The sequence below is a fragment of the Eulemur rufifrons genome, chromosome 16, assembly GCF_041146395.1.
Source record: "Eulemur rufifrons isolate Redbay chromosome 16, OSU_ERuf_1, whole genome shotgun sequence".
In the NCBI taxonomy this organism is placed as follows: domain Eukaryota; kingdom Metazoa; phylum Chordata; class Mammalia; order Primates; family Lemuridae; genus Eulemur; species Eulemur rufifrons.
In genome coordinates, this window is record NC_090998.1 from 6,375,561 (window position 1) to 6,390,517 (window position 14,957).

Sequence of the window (14,957 nt, forward strand, 5' to 3'; positions counted from 1 at the left end):
CAGGGGCTCCACGCTGCTGGCCATAAGCACATTTACCCTCACAAGAGCACCGAGCCCTTCGCCCACCAAAATGGAAACAGCAGCAGGAGCTGCTAAGATCAGCTGCACCCTGGAGCCCAGAGGGAGACGCCTGGGTGCACACCAGGAGGGGGGCTGGCTGTACCTTTGTCCCCACCTGCACCTGCAGGCGGATTTCCTGCCAGCTGCAAAGCTGAATGTGGATGGTGATGTATTTACAAAATGCACGTTCTCTGTTGTCTAACCCTGTATTTGTTTATGGTTTTTAATTCTGCTGTCATTATGTCCTCTACACATGAATGATGCTTGCTGACTTTTAAAATCGGTGATTAAATCCACAGTTTTAAAATCACATGGCTCACGAGGCTGTGTAGGAGCCTCCTGCCTGAGCTGTCTGCCCCACTCTCTGTGCTGCGCCCACACAGCTGCCCACACAGCTGCTCACACAGCTGAGTCCTCCAGGCCGGGGTCTTCCTACCTCGGTGCCTGAGGACATGTCCCTCCCTCTTCTGGGAAGGTTCTCACCTGCCCTCACCACCTGGCAAACACCTACCCAGCACTTAAGCCTCAGCTCAATGGCGCCTTCCCTCTCCTGACCCCCAGCTAAATGAGTCTCCTCTAGTTGGCTCTCTCATCATACACACCCCCCTCTTTCCTTCCGCGGGTGCCTCCCAACTCGTGAGTATCTGGTGCATAATGATGTTCAATGAATACTCATTGGATGGATAGATGGATGGATGGATGGACAGATGAAAAATGTAAACTTCCAAAGAGCTAGGACCTCTTATATACAACCTAGCCACATCCAGGTACAACTGGACTCTTTCTAAATGTTTTTTGGTAACAGGATGTGGCTACTGGGGACTCAGATCAGGATGGCCACTAATGGCGCGTGCACCACAACACTGCTCCACCCTTGCAGACATCCCTCAGGGACCACGCGGTCCTCCCTGTTGGCCTGGAGGGAGCCTCAGAGCCTGCCTCAGCATCCTTCTCCAGCAAGCCCCCACCACGGGGTGGGATCTGGCACGTATGACTCAAGCTCTCATTCGTTACCAGTACTTATTTAGTGCTTGCTCTGTACCAGGCCCTGTTCCGGGTGCTGCTGATACAGCACAGCAAAATCCCTGCCCTGCTGAAGCTTCCAGTGTAGCAAGGATGCAGACCCCAAACGAAGAAACAACTTGGTGCCAGTTAGTGCTAAGTTTTGGAAAGGAAAGACAGATGCAGGGATGGAGAGTGGGCCAGGGGAGCTCACTGCACACAGGATGGTCCGGGAGGCCTAACCGAGGGGTGGGTGTTTGCAAAGAGACCCCAGTGGAGCGAGGCAGTGAGTTCTGGGGGGTCTCTGAAGAGGGTCTCCTGGGCAAAGGGAACATCGAGCACAAAGGCGCTGGCAGAGAAGAAGGCCGGGCGCATGCTGGAGCAGGGTGCATGCGGGGGCAGCTGGGAGGCCAGTGCGGCTATAGCAGAGTGGGCGGGGGTGTGGGAAATGAACCTCTGCACTGGACAGTAGGCACTGGCATTCCTGGTCCCTGGCTGAGCAGTAGCCTTTTCACACCCAGGGCAGGACGCCCACAACACCCTCAGCCTCAGCCCTGCCCAGCCCTGGAACAGATCTAGCCACTGGCCCCACTGCCGTCTGCACCCAGTTCCCACCCTCCCGTTCTCAGGGCTAATCGGTGAAGTGTTGGTGCATGTTCAACCTCCCCCTGAGGGCAGGGATGGCGTAGGGGCGGGGGCTGCTCATTTGTAAAGTTTGCTGGCTTCCGTGGTATAAATGCTCCCACATAGCCAATTCCAAGCTACCAATGGTGCACCAACCAGCTTGCCAAATTCCTGAAAACGTAGCGACCAGGTCTCAGGAGCTCTCACTGGGTGAGGGTCCTGCCCGTGGGCTCAAGTGCCAGAATCTGGCTGCCCCTGCCAGCTTCTCCGCCTCTCCCCACGCTGGCCCCCCGTCCCCACAGCCACAGGGGCCGCCGTGGCCGCACTGGGCTCCTGCTCTCAGGTCGCCTATTGGGAGTGACTGCACGTCCCAGTTGCTCAGGACAGTCCCGGTTTGCTACTGCTGTCCCGGCGTAATGACCACTAACAGCCCTTTCACTCTCACAAGTGCCCCACTCAGGTTCCTCACCGGATCCGCAGCACATAGGTACCACCGATTTTTTTTTCTAATTTTTAATGATGAGAAACATTACAGAAAACAAAAAGAATAAAAAGTCAAAGCATTCTACACTCTTTCCAGCTTATTTCAATAGCAATCCATGCAGTCAAAGAGCATGCACCAAAAAGCCCCATAAAGACATCAAATATTATACAAACCCTACCCTCTCAGCTGCACCTCTATTAAAAACAAATGTTTGAGAACAGGCAGTGACAACAAGAGGAAGTCCCCACCTACAGCCAGTCAACCCTATGTAAACAGCAACAGTTCTAGCTCATTTAAAAGTTATGGACGATAATAATAAAAATAATCTGTCCAGAAAGTATTCATGAAGGCTGAGTAGACAGGGCCCCTTCCCCCGTGACCAAGGGTCTACAAGTTCTCCATCCTCAACACAACTCAGGGAGTTTCTCCTGCTTTTTATTTCTGAATTTACTGAACTATCAAAATAGTTCCAGAGAGTAAAAATCGCTACCTGATGAAGGAAGTGCTGGTCAGGGCGAGGAGGGAATTTTGCATGGACTGTTTACAGCTGAGGGACTCCGCCGAGGATCACGACCACAGGGAGACCCTGGGGCTGGGGTACAAGAATTATTGGGCATCAATGGGCCAATCCACCTAGTATTTAATGAGCAACTGATATTTAAGGAACATCATGCCAGTGTTTTCAGGGAATACCTAAGAAACATAAACTACAGTTCTTGCTTTCAGGGGACTTGCGGTACATTTGGAGACACAAGAAGAAGGCACCAAAGCAGCCGAAGAAAAACTAACAGGTAAGATAAGGACTGGCTGTAGGTTGACTCAGGGTCCCAACAGGGTGGGATCCGTTCAGGCTGAAGAAATAAAGGAGGGTTTAGGAGGAAAGTGAGATTTGGACTGGGATTCAAAGGATGGGTGGTATTTGCTTATTCGGGGAAGAGTGGGGAGATCATTCCAAGACCAGGGACAAACATCCAAAGCCTCTGGAAAGGCTCCAGCCGCAGAAGGGAGAGTGCACGGGTCTACACCGGGGGCTCCATGCAGGCCCCTCAGAGAGGCGCGGTTTGGAGAAGAGCAGCAGAGCACGGGTAGGAGAAAACAGCAGTGTCGCCGGGCTCAGGGACACAGGCAAGCCCCAGATGAGGAGCAGACACCAGGGCTGAGTGTGCTACCCATTCAAAGCACAGCGGGAAGAGGTGGCAGGTGTACAACATTTTTACTCTTGGATATCTGCATTTAATTAGTGTGTGAATCACCCCAAAGGCTATCTGTCCTTAGGCCCCCTCAGCTAACATCAAGAACAGGGGGGAAAAAATAACAAATTCAAAAAAAAACAAATTCACAAATTGCCATTTGGCATTTTAGGGCAGAGAATTCAGCATCCAACCCTCTTACTTCACAGGTGAGAAAGCTGTCACCAAGGAACGTCAAGTAACTCACTGAGCTAGTCCAGAACAACGAAAAAATGAAAACTCGAATGTGTCACCTCCCCCAGCCCACGATTACTCAGTCTAGGAAGTATATTCTGAACAATGTCGGTTCCCCAGGACAGAGATGTTCGGCAGGAAAAGGGGTGAACAAAACTGAACCATTCTTTTTAAATGCAAAGCTCCTCAGAACTTTTAATTGGTCAGATAAATTGTAACAATTAGTGTCTCTTCAGTTGGTTAGACCGTGGAAACTGTTTTTCTTTTTTTTAATAAAACCAAAGACTGTCATTTTACAGGATACACTTTGAGAAGTGCCCTGCACGCCAGCCGCTACCTCGGCGCCAGTTTCGGGTTTTTGAGTGAAGTGAGAGGGAAGGATGGGTCCCTGGATGTGGCTCCTTCAAGATGTGCGACCTTGGAGAGGCTGACTAAACCTCTCTTGGCTTCGGTTTCCTCATCTATAAAATGAAGCTAAAGCTCATACCTACCTCATCTGGTGGTTGTGAGAATAAAAACTAAATAATGGACATAAGACTCTTATCAAATAGATAAGACTCTTATCAAATGCACATAGGAAGCATTAGCTATACTTAAAGCTCAATTAATTTAATTATCTCTTTATCAACTTATTCCTACGGCTACAAATTTTTGATTTTAAGATATTTTGTTTTGATTGGCATTGTCCAGAGTGGTTTTATGAGCCTTTTTCTTCAAAGTCTAATGTAAGAATTATGAAATGTGGACAAGCTTTAAAACACACTAATATCCTTCTTTGCAGATACCTCTTACCAAGGCAAAAGAAGCTTTTACTTCATCAAACCAATGATTTTCTTTGGAAATAGAAGTATAAATGGGAAGACAATTGCTGAATTGAGTAAGCAGCTCTTCTTGACATTAGCTACGCTGGGTCTCCGTCCACCATTCAAGCCAAGGTGAACCTCTCCCAGACCCTCCTATCTCACCAAAGAAGGAATCAGATGTGAAGAAGTAGTCATGGACATGCCAACATCATGCAGGGAGATCCATACACAAATACTCCTCCATGCAACCTCAAAGCTCAATGGCTAGGCTGGAGTGGTGGCTCATGCCTTTAATCCTAGCACTCTGGGAGGCCGAGGCAGGAGGATCACTTGAGCTCAGGAGTTCAAGACCAGCCTGAACAACAGCGAGACCCCGTCTCTACTAAAAATAGAAAAATTAGCTGGGCATCATGGTGCACACCTGTAGTACCAGCTCCTTGGGAGGCTGAGGCAGGAGGATCCCTCAAGCCCAGGTGTCTGAGGTTGCTGTGAGCTACGATGATGTTACTGCACTCTAGCCTGAGCAACAGGATAAGAAAAGTCTCAAAAAAAAAAAAAACCCTCAACGGCAACGAATGAACAAGGCTATTCCAAGCCATCTTAGAAGCTTTTAAGCTACAAAGTGGATTCTCACTATGCAGAGCAAGCCAACAAGCCTACCAGAGACCTAGGTCTTGAATTATCTGTTTGTAGCTTCCTGCCTAGAGGAAAAGTGGTAGTTTTCTAAGGCTGCCGTAACAAATAACCACAGAGTAAGTGGCTTGAAACAACAGAAATTTGTTCTCTCACAGTTGTGAAGGCCACAAGTCTGAAATCAAGGTGTCAGTGGGGCCACACTCCCTCTGCTCTAGGGAAATTCTTCCTTGCCTACCCCAGCTTCCGACGGTCCCAGGCACTCCTCGGCTTGGGGCTGCATAACTCCAGTCTCTGCCTCCTTCTTCTCCCCTATGTGTCTCTGTGTTTCAAATCTTTTTCTGTCTTTCTCTTATAAGGATACTTGTCATTGGATTTGGGGTCTATCCTAAATCCAGGCTAATCTCATCTTGAGATTGTAAACTAATTACATCTGCAAAGACCTTTTTTCCAAATAAGATCATAGTCACAGGTTCCAGGGCTAGGACTTGGACACATCTTTTTGAATGCAACTACTCATATCATTGCAAAGGGGATTATTGACTTCAAACACACAAGCCTTGCGATGGTTTGTGTTATGTGTCAACTTGACTGGCCCATGGTGGGGTGCCAAGATATTTGGTCAAACATTGTTCGGGGTAGATCTGTGAGAGTGCTTGAGGATGAGATTAACATCTGAAATCAGTAAACTGAGTAACGCAGATTGCCCTCCCTAGTGTGGGTGGGCCTCACCTAATCAGTTGAAGGCCTGAATAGAACAAAAAGGCTGCCCCTCCTCTGAATAAGAGGGAACTCCCCCTGTCTGACTGCTTGAGCTGCTGGGACATCAGTCTTTTCCTGCCTTCAGACTCAAACTGAAATGTCAGCTCTGCTTTGGTCTCGAGGCTGCTGGCTTTCAGACTGGAACTTATACCATTGGCTCACCTGGTTTTCAGGACTTTGAAGTTGGACTGGAACTACACTATCAGCTCCCATGGGTCTGCAGCTCAGGGCCTTCACATCTTGGGACTTCTCAGCCCCATAAAGGCATAAACCAATTCCTTATAGTCTCTCTCTTTCTGTTTCTCTTTCCCTCCACCACCTCTCTCTCTCTCTCTCTTCTCTCTCCCCCACTCCCCTGCCACCCCGGTGTGTGTGTGTGCGCGTGTGTGTGTGTGTGTGTGTGTGTGTGAGTGTCCTGGCCAAGCAGATTCCCTGAGGCCAGGTGGGCACCATGAGCCGGGGTGAAGTTTTTCCTATGAAGTTTGTGCAAAAGCCATGGCTACCAAATCAGAATCTCTAGAGGGGCAGTAACAGGTATCTGAGAACAATTTCCAATCATTTACAAAGTTTAATGAAATTAATATTTTTCTCCTAAGGGATCCTTCAAGGTAATTAAAATGTCAAGTTTATTTCCTTTTTAACTGGAATTATTAATATATTCAGCTCAGTGTGGAAACACTGATTTTTTTCACACTGACCAGAAAATTCTTACTGGCAGTTATATATGTTTTCTGTTAATGAAAAAAAGAAGATAAATTGTTCTTTAATATATGCAGTTTAGTAGTTACAAATATTTCAAAACATGGGTTTCATGGGAGAGACGTAAAGTATCAATGGCATTTCTGCTCTATCCATCATCTTTGAATCAAGTTAGCTCATCAGAAATTTGAAGACATGACTTTGTAGTAAACCCTCCCTACACCACAGTTTAACATTACAGACCTAGTTTCCATCCAGAACCAGTTTAAGCAAAAACATTCCAGTGCCTTACGTGAGTTCATTACTGAAAACATAATGCCTTACATTGTCCATGTCCTTTACATAACAATTATGCTTTAGCCACAGGAAAGAGTGCCTCCTCTGACAAAACAGATTCTGATTTCTATAGATAATGTGAACCATAGGCCTTTCTGCCTTGGCTACCGGGAAGCTCAAAATGAAATTTTGTCTCACTTACATTAATCACCTTTATTTTGAATTCCTACTATCATTATTTCCTCTGCACTTTCCTACTCCCCCCTCAATTAATGTGATCCTTTTTTAAAACGATCCATTTCTATCCATTCTTTTGGTTGTAATCCATCTCAAGTCCCACTTTGGGAAATAGACTAAGATATGAATCAAACAACCCCAGGTTCATGGGGGCAGAGCCAATAGCAGAACTCACGTTCTCCACTTGTCACACCTGCTGTCTTGCCCATGAAATGGGTGCCTTCAAGCTGTCCCTCCTGCACAGAGGGGCCCGAGCAGTCTTCTTGCTGGCTTTCCCAGTGACTGCACCGCAGACCTCGCACATGGAGACATCCTGTTAGAGCACGCCCCAGGGACCTATGCTCAAGGAAACAGAAATCCCCCAGCACACAGTCCAAAGGCCATCTGTTCCTTCCTCTCCACAGATCCTGTGTCTGGCCTTCTGGCTGCCTTAACGGAGTTAAGGGACTGGGCCCATTTCCCCCAGCGCTGCAGACACTGGCTGCGAAGGGAGAGGAAGGGGAAAGAGCAGGAAGGAACAGCCCCAGCGTGGCGCCAACTGTGCCGCCCTACACGCATGGCTGTGAACAGCAGCAGCAACAGTAACGACAGCGGTTATCATGTATCGCATGAGCCTCTTTGCAAAGCATTCTACATACATCATCCTCACGCCTTACAAGAGCCTCCGGCAACATTCGTCACTCCTGTGTTGGAGATGTGTGGAGCTCTGAGCCTGCTTTCCTAAAAAGACATGACTTGCTGGAAGTTACCAGCATCTACTTGCATGCAAAGGACTCATAAGCTAAAGTCCTTACAGACTCCTAGGGACAGCAAACGAGACCCCTGCAGTATCAGTCATTCTAGTAATTATAGCTACAAAAGCTCTCAAAATTTGGACAAAAATGACTTTTACGTATCCTCAGCATGTCACTTCTTGCCAATGTAATGGGCTCTGGATGGATTAACATGATTTCATTGACAAGAAAGTCCTCCCTGTAGCCTCAGATATCAACTCCTCAACCATTCCCAGCTTTGTCATGGGAAGTAAGTGACCGTAAGGGGTGGGAAGAGGGTGTTCACTCACACATATAAAAAAGTGCATGAGAAATAAACATTGATGTCAGCCCCAGTCTAGAAGAGCCACCTTGGTAACGAGCCGACGTGAGAAGGCACCTGCTCCCAAACCCCCACGTCAAACCCTCTCAGGCTGCCGGGGCCAAAGGCCAGGCCTCCCCACCCTCTCCTGTGCACGGATGTTGAGCGTCCCTCACAAAATGCTGGCTCTTCTGTTGTTGTTTCTGGAAAACAAATGCTTCCTTCCAAGACTCCTCCTCCCAGTTAATATCTGTGCTCAGGACTCCGAGTCCCTGGACGCATTACGATGGATTTGTCCAGGTTTGAGATCTCGATTTCGTGATTTCCTCCCCATCTTCCTGGTCTCCCCGGACCCTGCTGAGTTATGATCCAAGCCACCACCGGCCTGAAGGATGCTCAACTGATCCCACGCCATGCGGCGTTCTTCCTCCACGTTCCCCCGCCACAGGACGTGGCTCTCTGCAAAGGTGGTTTTTTTTCTTATTTCAGTCACTTCCCAAATCCATTTAAAAAGGAGAGAAACGCCACCAGGCCTGACGCTAGCCCTCCACAGGCTGCCTGCATTGTCCTTCACTCTCCACAGTGCTCTCTCGCCCGCAGCCCTGCCCCCGGGATCGGAGTGACAGACTAATGTTTACAAACATGCATCTTACACAGCATACTGGGTTCTACCCACCTCGCCTGCATCTAACACCTGCGAGAGGTCAACCACAAGCCACTTCATTCTCTGAATACAGGGAGCACACAGGGCCACAGGGTTGAAACCACAGAAGGATGCCAGAACAGTCCACCTGAGTGGAGTCTGGGACCCAGAAACTTCGGGAAGTTCTTCCTGTTATATCTGCAGACTTGTAGGATCAACCACATGGCTTTGCCTCCCCCGATTTCCTAAGCCCAATGCTGACACATGGAATCTCTGCTGTGCTACCCAGTTGCTACTTGACACAGTATCCAACCACTGCTTTGGTGTCCGGGCATGTGCACGGCTCTGGTCCTGCCCTGCGACCATCAGCTCCCTGCGGGCGGGGGCTGCGTGTGCACCCTCTGCGCTTCTCCAGAGTCCTTCCTGCCGCGGAGCTCCGCGAGCGTGGGCTGCCGATTTGGTCAGGTAGGAAGTTGATTGGGGAACCAAGAATTGAGACCACACGTAAAAATATTTAAATTCTTAACCACAACCCTGGTTAAGAATTGGATGCCTACCACAGCCTTCTAAGAAAAATGGGGCAGGTATGATTATGCCCATATCATAGATGAGAAAACTGAGGCTCTGAAAGATGGGGTGACATCCCAAATCACACAGCAAGTAAGTGCAGAACCAAGGCTACCAGTCTGTGCTGCTGAGGACTCTTCTAGCACAGGTTCTACTGCCCTGTGCTGCCTGCATGAAAAGGGAGGGGAACCAGAGCCGGCTGCTTTATGGTACGTCCTTGCCCTGATGGACTCATCTACAAATGCAAGTGCAGGCGCCACCTGAACTACAGACGGTAAGTTCCAAAGAGCTACTGTCTAGGGACACTGAAACTCTGAGGGCAGATATGTCGTTATGGAAAATTATGCTGTAAACGTATGAGCCTGTGAAAAAAAGCAGAGACTAGAGGGAGCAGAGGCAGAGGATGAGTCTGGGAATGACGAGGAGAAGGTGGCAGAGAAACGAGAGGGTGGAGGCGTGGCAGGTGTACAGAGAACAAAGAGGGAGGCTAGCACCCGCCCCGGAGCGGGCGGTGGGAGGGAGAGAGAAGGAAGGAAGAGCCTGGGACAGAAAGAAGAAAGGGAAGGAGAGCGCTGAAGACCAGCAGGCCAGGGAGGGTGGAAGGAAGACACACAGGTTTCCCACTAAAAGGACCATCCCGGGGGACTGACACACCAACATGGGCATTAGAGTTTTGCTCACCTCCTTCCCAAGGATCAGCAGCAAAGATTAAAACATAGGAAACAAGATACAAATAGAATGAGGTTACAAGAATGTTAGATACTCAGATAACCCAGAGAGAAAGGAGAAGACTGTGTTGGAGTGAGAAGGAACACAGAGGAAAGAGAAGGGACAGGGTTGGCCAGGTTAGGACCCCATCGGTGGAAGCAGAAGCCTCCACCCAAGACTGAGACTCGGGCCACGTTGCCGGGAGACCTGGAGAACATCAGTCGAGGAAGAGGAGGGGCCCAGAAAAAGACGGGGCCTGCACTTGAGGGTGGCGATATTAACGCGAGAGGACTGGAGCTAGCAGACAGGACACAGCGGGGCACCTGCAGGGGGGAGATCACAGTGTGGTCCCTGTGAAACCAGGGGCTTCAGGCACGTGCTCCCCCAAATTTACCTTTCATTGGCAAAGCGTTTGTAGCTAATACTTATATCTGTGTTTGTTCATTGTTTAATAAGCCTTTGTCCACCTGCCATGGAGTTATTGTTCATCTTAATATTAATAAATCAGTGAGAACAGAGCCCATAGACTCTTGAGTGAGGGAGTCATGATGGCGTCACTCACATGCTGGCATTTGATGAGTGATTTTTGATGGTGACGATAGATCTGTTGGCAGTGAAGATGGTGTTAGCATAGCCAATAACATAAACCACAATGGCCCTGTTGCCTGCAGTGATGCTACCGCCAGTGGGTGTGAGGAGAAGACAGGCGGGAACAGTGGTAGCTCAGAAGGCAACGGATACGGGGTTCTGGTAACGGCGGGGAGGGTGGAAATCATGGTAAGGTACTTGCGACGATCAAGACTGATCTCTGAACAGGTAGGTCACTGCTTGTGCAACCACGCCATGGATGCGTGTGTGCTTGTGTTGGGGGGAGACAGAGACACAGTCAGAGACAGAGACACACACAGAGAGAGAGATCACACATAGATAACCCATGTTTAAATTAGAGTACTGTCTGTCCCGGGACCCTCCCTATGAGACATCTCAGATGGTCAAAATCAATAGCCACTCCTTTCTCCTAAAATACCTAATAAAAAAAAGGATGGGGAATCTCTGAGCACACGCCTCTTTTTTCTTTGGAGCTACTTGCTAGATTTTATTATACAAAGAGACATGTCCCCTAGGAATTCCCTAGGTAGATTTTTAAATTATATAGAGACTATCCTGAATGAAAACTATCTCAGACATCATCTAAACTGTGTGGTTGTCAACTCAGACGTGCATCAGAACTTCCCGGGGATTTTTTTTTTTTTTTTTCCACAACATGGATGCAGAATCTCATTTCATAGCAACCAATCCAGTCAAAATCCCAGAGGTGGGAAACTGGCATGAACATTTTGAAAATACTTCCCAGATGATTTTAACCAACTCACATGATTAAAACCTTCTATTTTACAGAAGAGATAAGTGAAGCCCACCATGACACAGTATTTAGAGGTGGAATAGGTATCTTCACAGGGAGTTTGGTGCTATTTTCCCCATAAGCTGCTGATGCAGTCAGCATGGCTTACTGCCGGCTCTCATCGTTATACTCATTCTAAAGAAATGCATGGCAATGTTAGAACCCCAGGAAGAGGGAGAAAGGGGATGTAACAGAAAAAATGAAGACACCAGACGGACAACGTCTGGCTTCTCAGGGAGCACGAGCCAGGTGGTGCTCAGAGGTGGAAGGCTCTCTCTCCCCACCCCAGCTCTTCCCTGTCCCACCCACACCGTGGGTCCCTGGGGAGGCCAGCGTGATTTCAATTCCACAGAACCCACATCCCACCTGGCCCTATTCCCAAACTGTCTGCATCCATCCAGCCCTCAGGAGGCCCAGAACCCAGGAGAAACATGCTCATACTTTCTTGGTGGGAACTTTGATCTTCAAGAATTCTGCCTCTCGGGCCAGCACCTGCCACGGGGCGTGTATCCGGACGAAGACAGAGCCCTGGCTTTTACTCTGCAAGGCATAAAGAAAGAAAAAATGGAAACACTTGTAAGAACATAGCTTAAATTCCTGGCTCCCCAGCTCTCCCAGACTAGAAGCCTGGACCTTCAGTTTCCAGGTTTTGTTCTCTTTAACCTTCACCAGGCCCCTCCCACTCATAACCAGTTCATTAGTTGGCTTCCAGAAATGCCCTCATCAAAAACCGTAGGGTAGTTGTTCCCAAAGTGTGGTCCCCTAGAAGTTTGGTGTGGCTTCACAGGAAACAAACAAAAAAAAAAAGAGTTAAAACAATTTTGTTCACAGATTTAAAATGTAATCAGTTGTGATGTTCACAGAAATCCCATTACGTTCAATAACAGTTGGTCAGTGTTCCTCTGCTTGCATGCCGTGAGCAGCCTGCAACTTGTCTCCATTCACGTGTTTCCATCGTTTACTGTTCAAGTTTGCATTCTACTATTGTGCTGTGTTGTAGCCCCACATCACAAAAGTGGCCCAAGCCTAAAAGTAATGACATAATAGTGCAAACAGTACAACACAAAATAATATCATAAACATAAATCATGAACAGGGCGCCGGTGTGAATATAGAACATGAATCTATGTCCCAGGACAAGTGACTGTGTTGTATGTTGATTTCACCCGAAAATGAAAAGTAGTTATGAGTGTTTGAAAATTACTGAATTTTATCAATTCAGCAACTCATTGGGCCCTGGTAACCATTATAAATATTTGTCAGATTATGAGAGGGAGCCAGCCTCATCTCCACATAAAATCTCCTTTTTCTTTTTTTTTTTTTTAAGAACAAACACACACAGGGAAGAAAAATACTTTCTGATATTAATTTAATTGATTTAATTAATTTAATTTGATCTGTCATTAAAGAATGAAAGAGGACCAAAACCGAGTAGGAAAAACTGACAAAAGTCCCATTATCGCCAAGATGCTTCTAAAACTACGGGCAAAATTAATCACAAACATTGTGTTTAAACCTCTTCCCTGTGTTCAGAAAGAAAGTGGGACAAGCTGATAGCACAGTCCTTCATCAAATATTCCCTCTCATCTCGGTTCCGTGAAGACAACAGTGAAAGCGATCAATTCACAGCCTTGCAGGGAGCCGGGCAGAGCAATACACGGCAAATGGAGACCACTGCCCCTCTGAAGGTGCCCACATGTGTTTTCAAATGACGAATTTAAAAAAGATATTTTATGGTGTTCATAATGCAAATGAAGACTATTTCTATGATTTTTGAATGGCAGTTTGACAATATATTCAGTAATTCACACATCCAGAACCTACCCCCACTTCAGGGATGAAAGCTCATGATTTTTAAGGTAGAAGAATGAAGAATAAATAAGGATTTCATAAGAAGATTGAACTGTGATGTGAAAGGTGTGGATAGTCTAGAGTTTTCAAATACCTAAAACAATAAAAGTAACCACAATGTGTATTTATTGAGTGTGTATTACGTGCCAGAACGGAGCCAGGTGGTCACAAGCTTTGGCTCACACAGTATTCACAACTGTGCTGGAAGGTGGGTACTGTCTCTCTCTATTCTGCCATTGAGGAAACCATGGCTGGGGAAATTTACATGATTTTCCCAAAGTTACACAGAGTGTGATAAAAATCGTTTCCAAATCCAGACAGTTTTTGTTCCACCTGATGGTTTTCTCGTCTCACTGGAGATAGATGTGACCTGTCACTGGGCATAGTTAAGAACCACACTCAAGGGCTGTCACAGAACACAAAGACGTGTTTTTTACACTAAAATCAAGTCAAAGGGCCGATAAGGAGGCTAAGTGGCAGCCCTAAGATGAAACACTCGACCTTCTGGCTCTCCAGCGTGGCACAGTTCTGGTGAAACACTGAAAGTGGCCTTCCGTGAGAAGCTGGGGAGCCAATTTCCACATCCATCTTTGGGCTGGAATATCCAGGACTACTAGACAGACTCATTGATCACTTGCTCTACTTTCACCGTAATTTAAGCTTTTCTAATTTAGTGAAAATAAAGGGTAAGGAAGGAAACCATCTGTGGCAGCTGGCCTGCGAGCCCGGTCTCCACCACAAGCCAGAAATGATGTTTTTGGTGAAAGATGGCAAACAGTATCATCCCTCTCCCTAAGATGAGATCATGACTATTACCAATGTTAATATATTATCCTTTGTGTATGGTTTTTAATTGTGATGAATGCCTTTTTAACTTTCTCTAGAGTTGGTGGCTCGAGTGTGTACCAAATGTCAGTTAAGTGGGTGCAGATGTTCTAAGTTTGAGGAAGGGTTGGAAGGGCAAAGGTCAAATTCCAAGGCCTGGGTGGCAGACTGCTAGCTGTCCCCTGACAGCCGTTCTCATGTTCTTCGTTTTTAACTAAGCACATGGCCATCCAGAATCGAGACCACGTCTCCTTTGCAGTGAGGTGTTTCCGTAGCAGGAATTTCTGGCCAATGTACCAGTGTCTGGGAACCCACCTCAAACACAGCAAGCAGGTGTCTCTTGTCCCTTCACTTTCTTCCGTCCCCCTAATCTGCTGCCTGGAACGTGGATACAAGCATTTTAGACCTTGAGGTCGAAGTTCAGGCCAGAAACAGCCGTGAGTCCAGACAGAAGCTGGGCCTGACTCTATGGAATGTCATAGCAGCCCTGGGCTGCCTCTTGGATTTTTATGTGAAAGATAAAATTCAACCTTGTGTAACTATTGTGATTTTAGAGGCTGCATCAATTGCAGCCTAACCTTATACTAACTAATGCAAAATTGTTTCCCAATATGGGGACATTAATTTTTTCCAGCAAAGCATGCTGCTTCTCCATTTTCTCCTCAAATGGAGCTTGTTTTGAATGAAAATAAAAGCAGGAATGCAGTTCTGTGGTGGTAACATCTAGTCATCATGTTCCTTTTATCCTATGCAATATTGTTACCTTCTCATAAAAAGAAAACCATACCAGCTTATGTGAAATACTAGCCGGTGTGACTAGTTATGTCTCCCAAAGAAAAAAAAATCTTTGACAACCCCTGAGCAAACCATTACCAAATGCAGA

The 14,957-nt window shown here is 47.1% G+C and overlaps 1 protein-coding gene across 1 annotated transcript in view; it reads right to left on the reverse strand.

The window, feature by feature from the left end:
- ANO2 (anoctamin 2) overlaps nt 1–14,957 on the reverse strand; it is a 346,649-nt gene that overhangs the window by 271,346 nt on the left and 60,346 nt on the right. Inside the window, exon 2 of the mRNA XM_069489336.1 lies at nt 11,840–11,938. Coding sequence (XP_069345437.1) covers nt 11,840–11,938 — 99 coding nt within the window. The remainder of the gene's footprint in view (nt 1–11,839; nt 11,939–14,957) is intronic.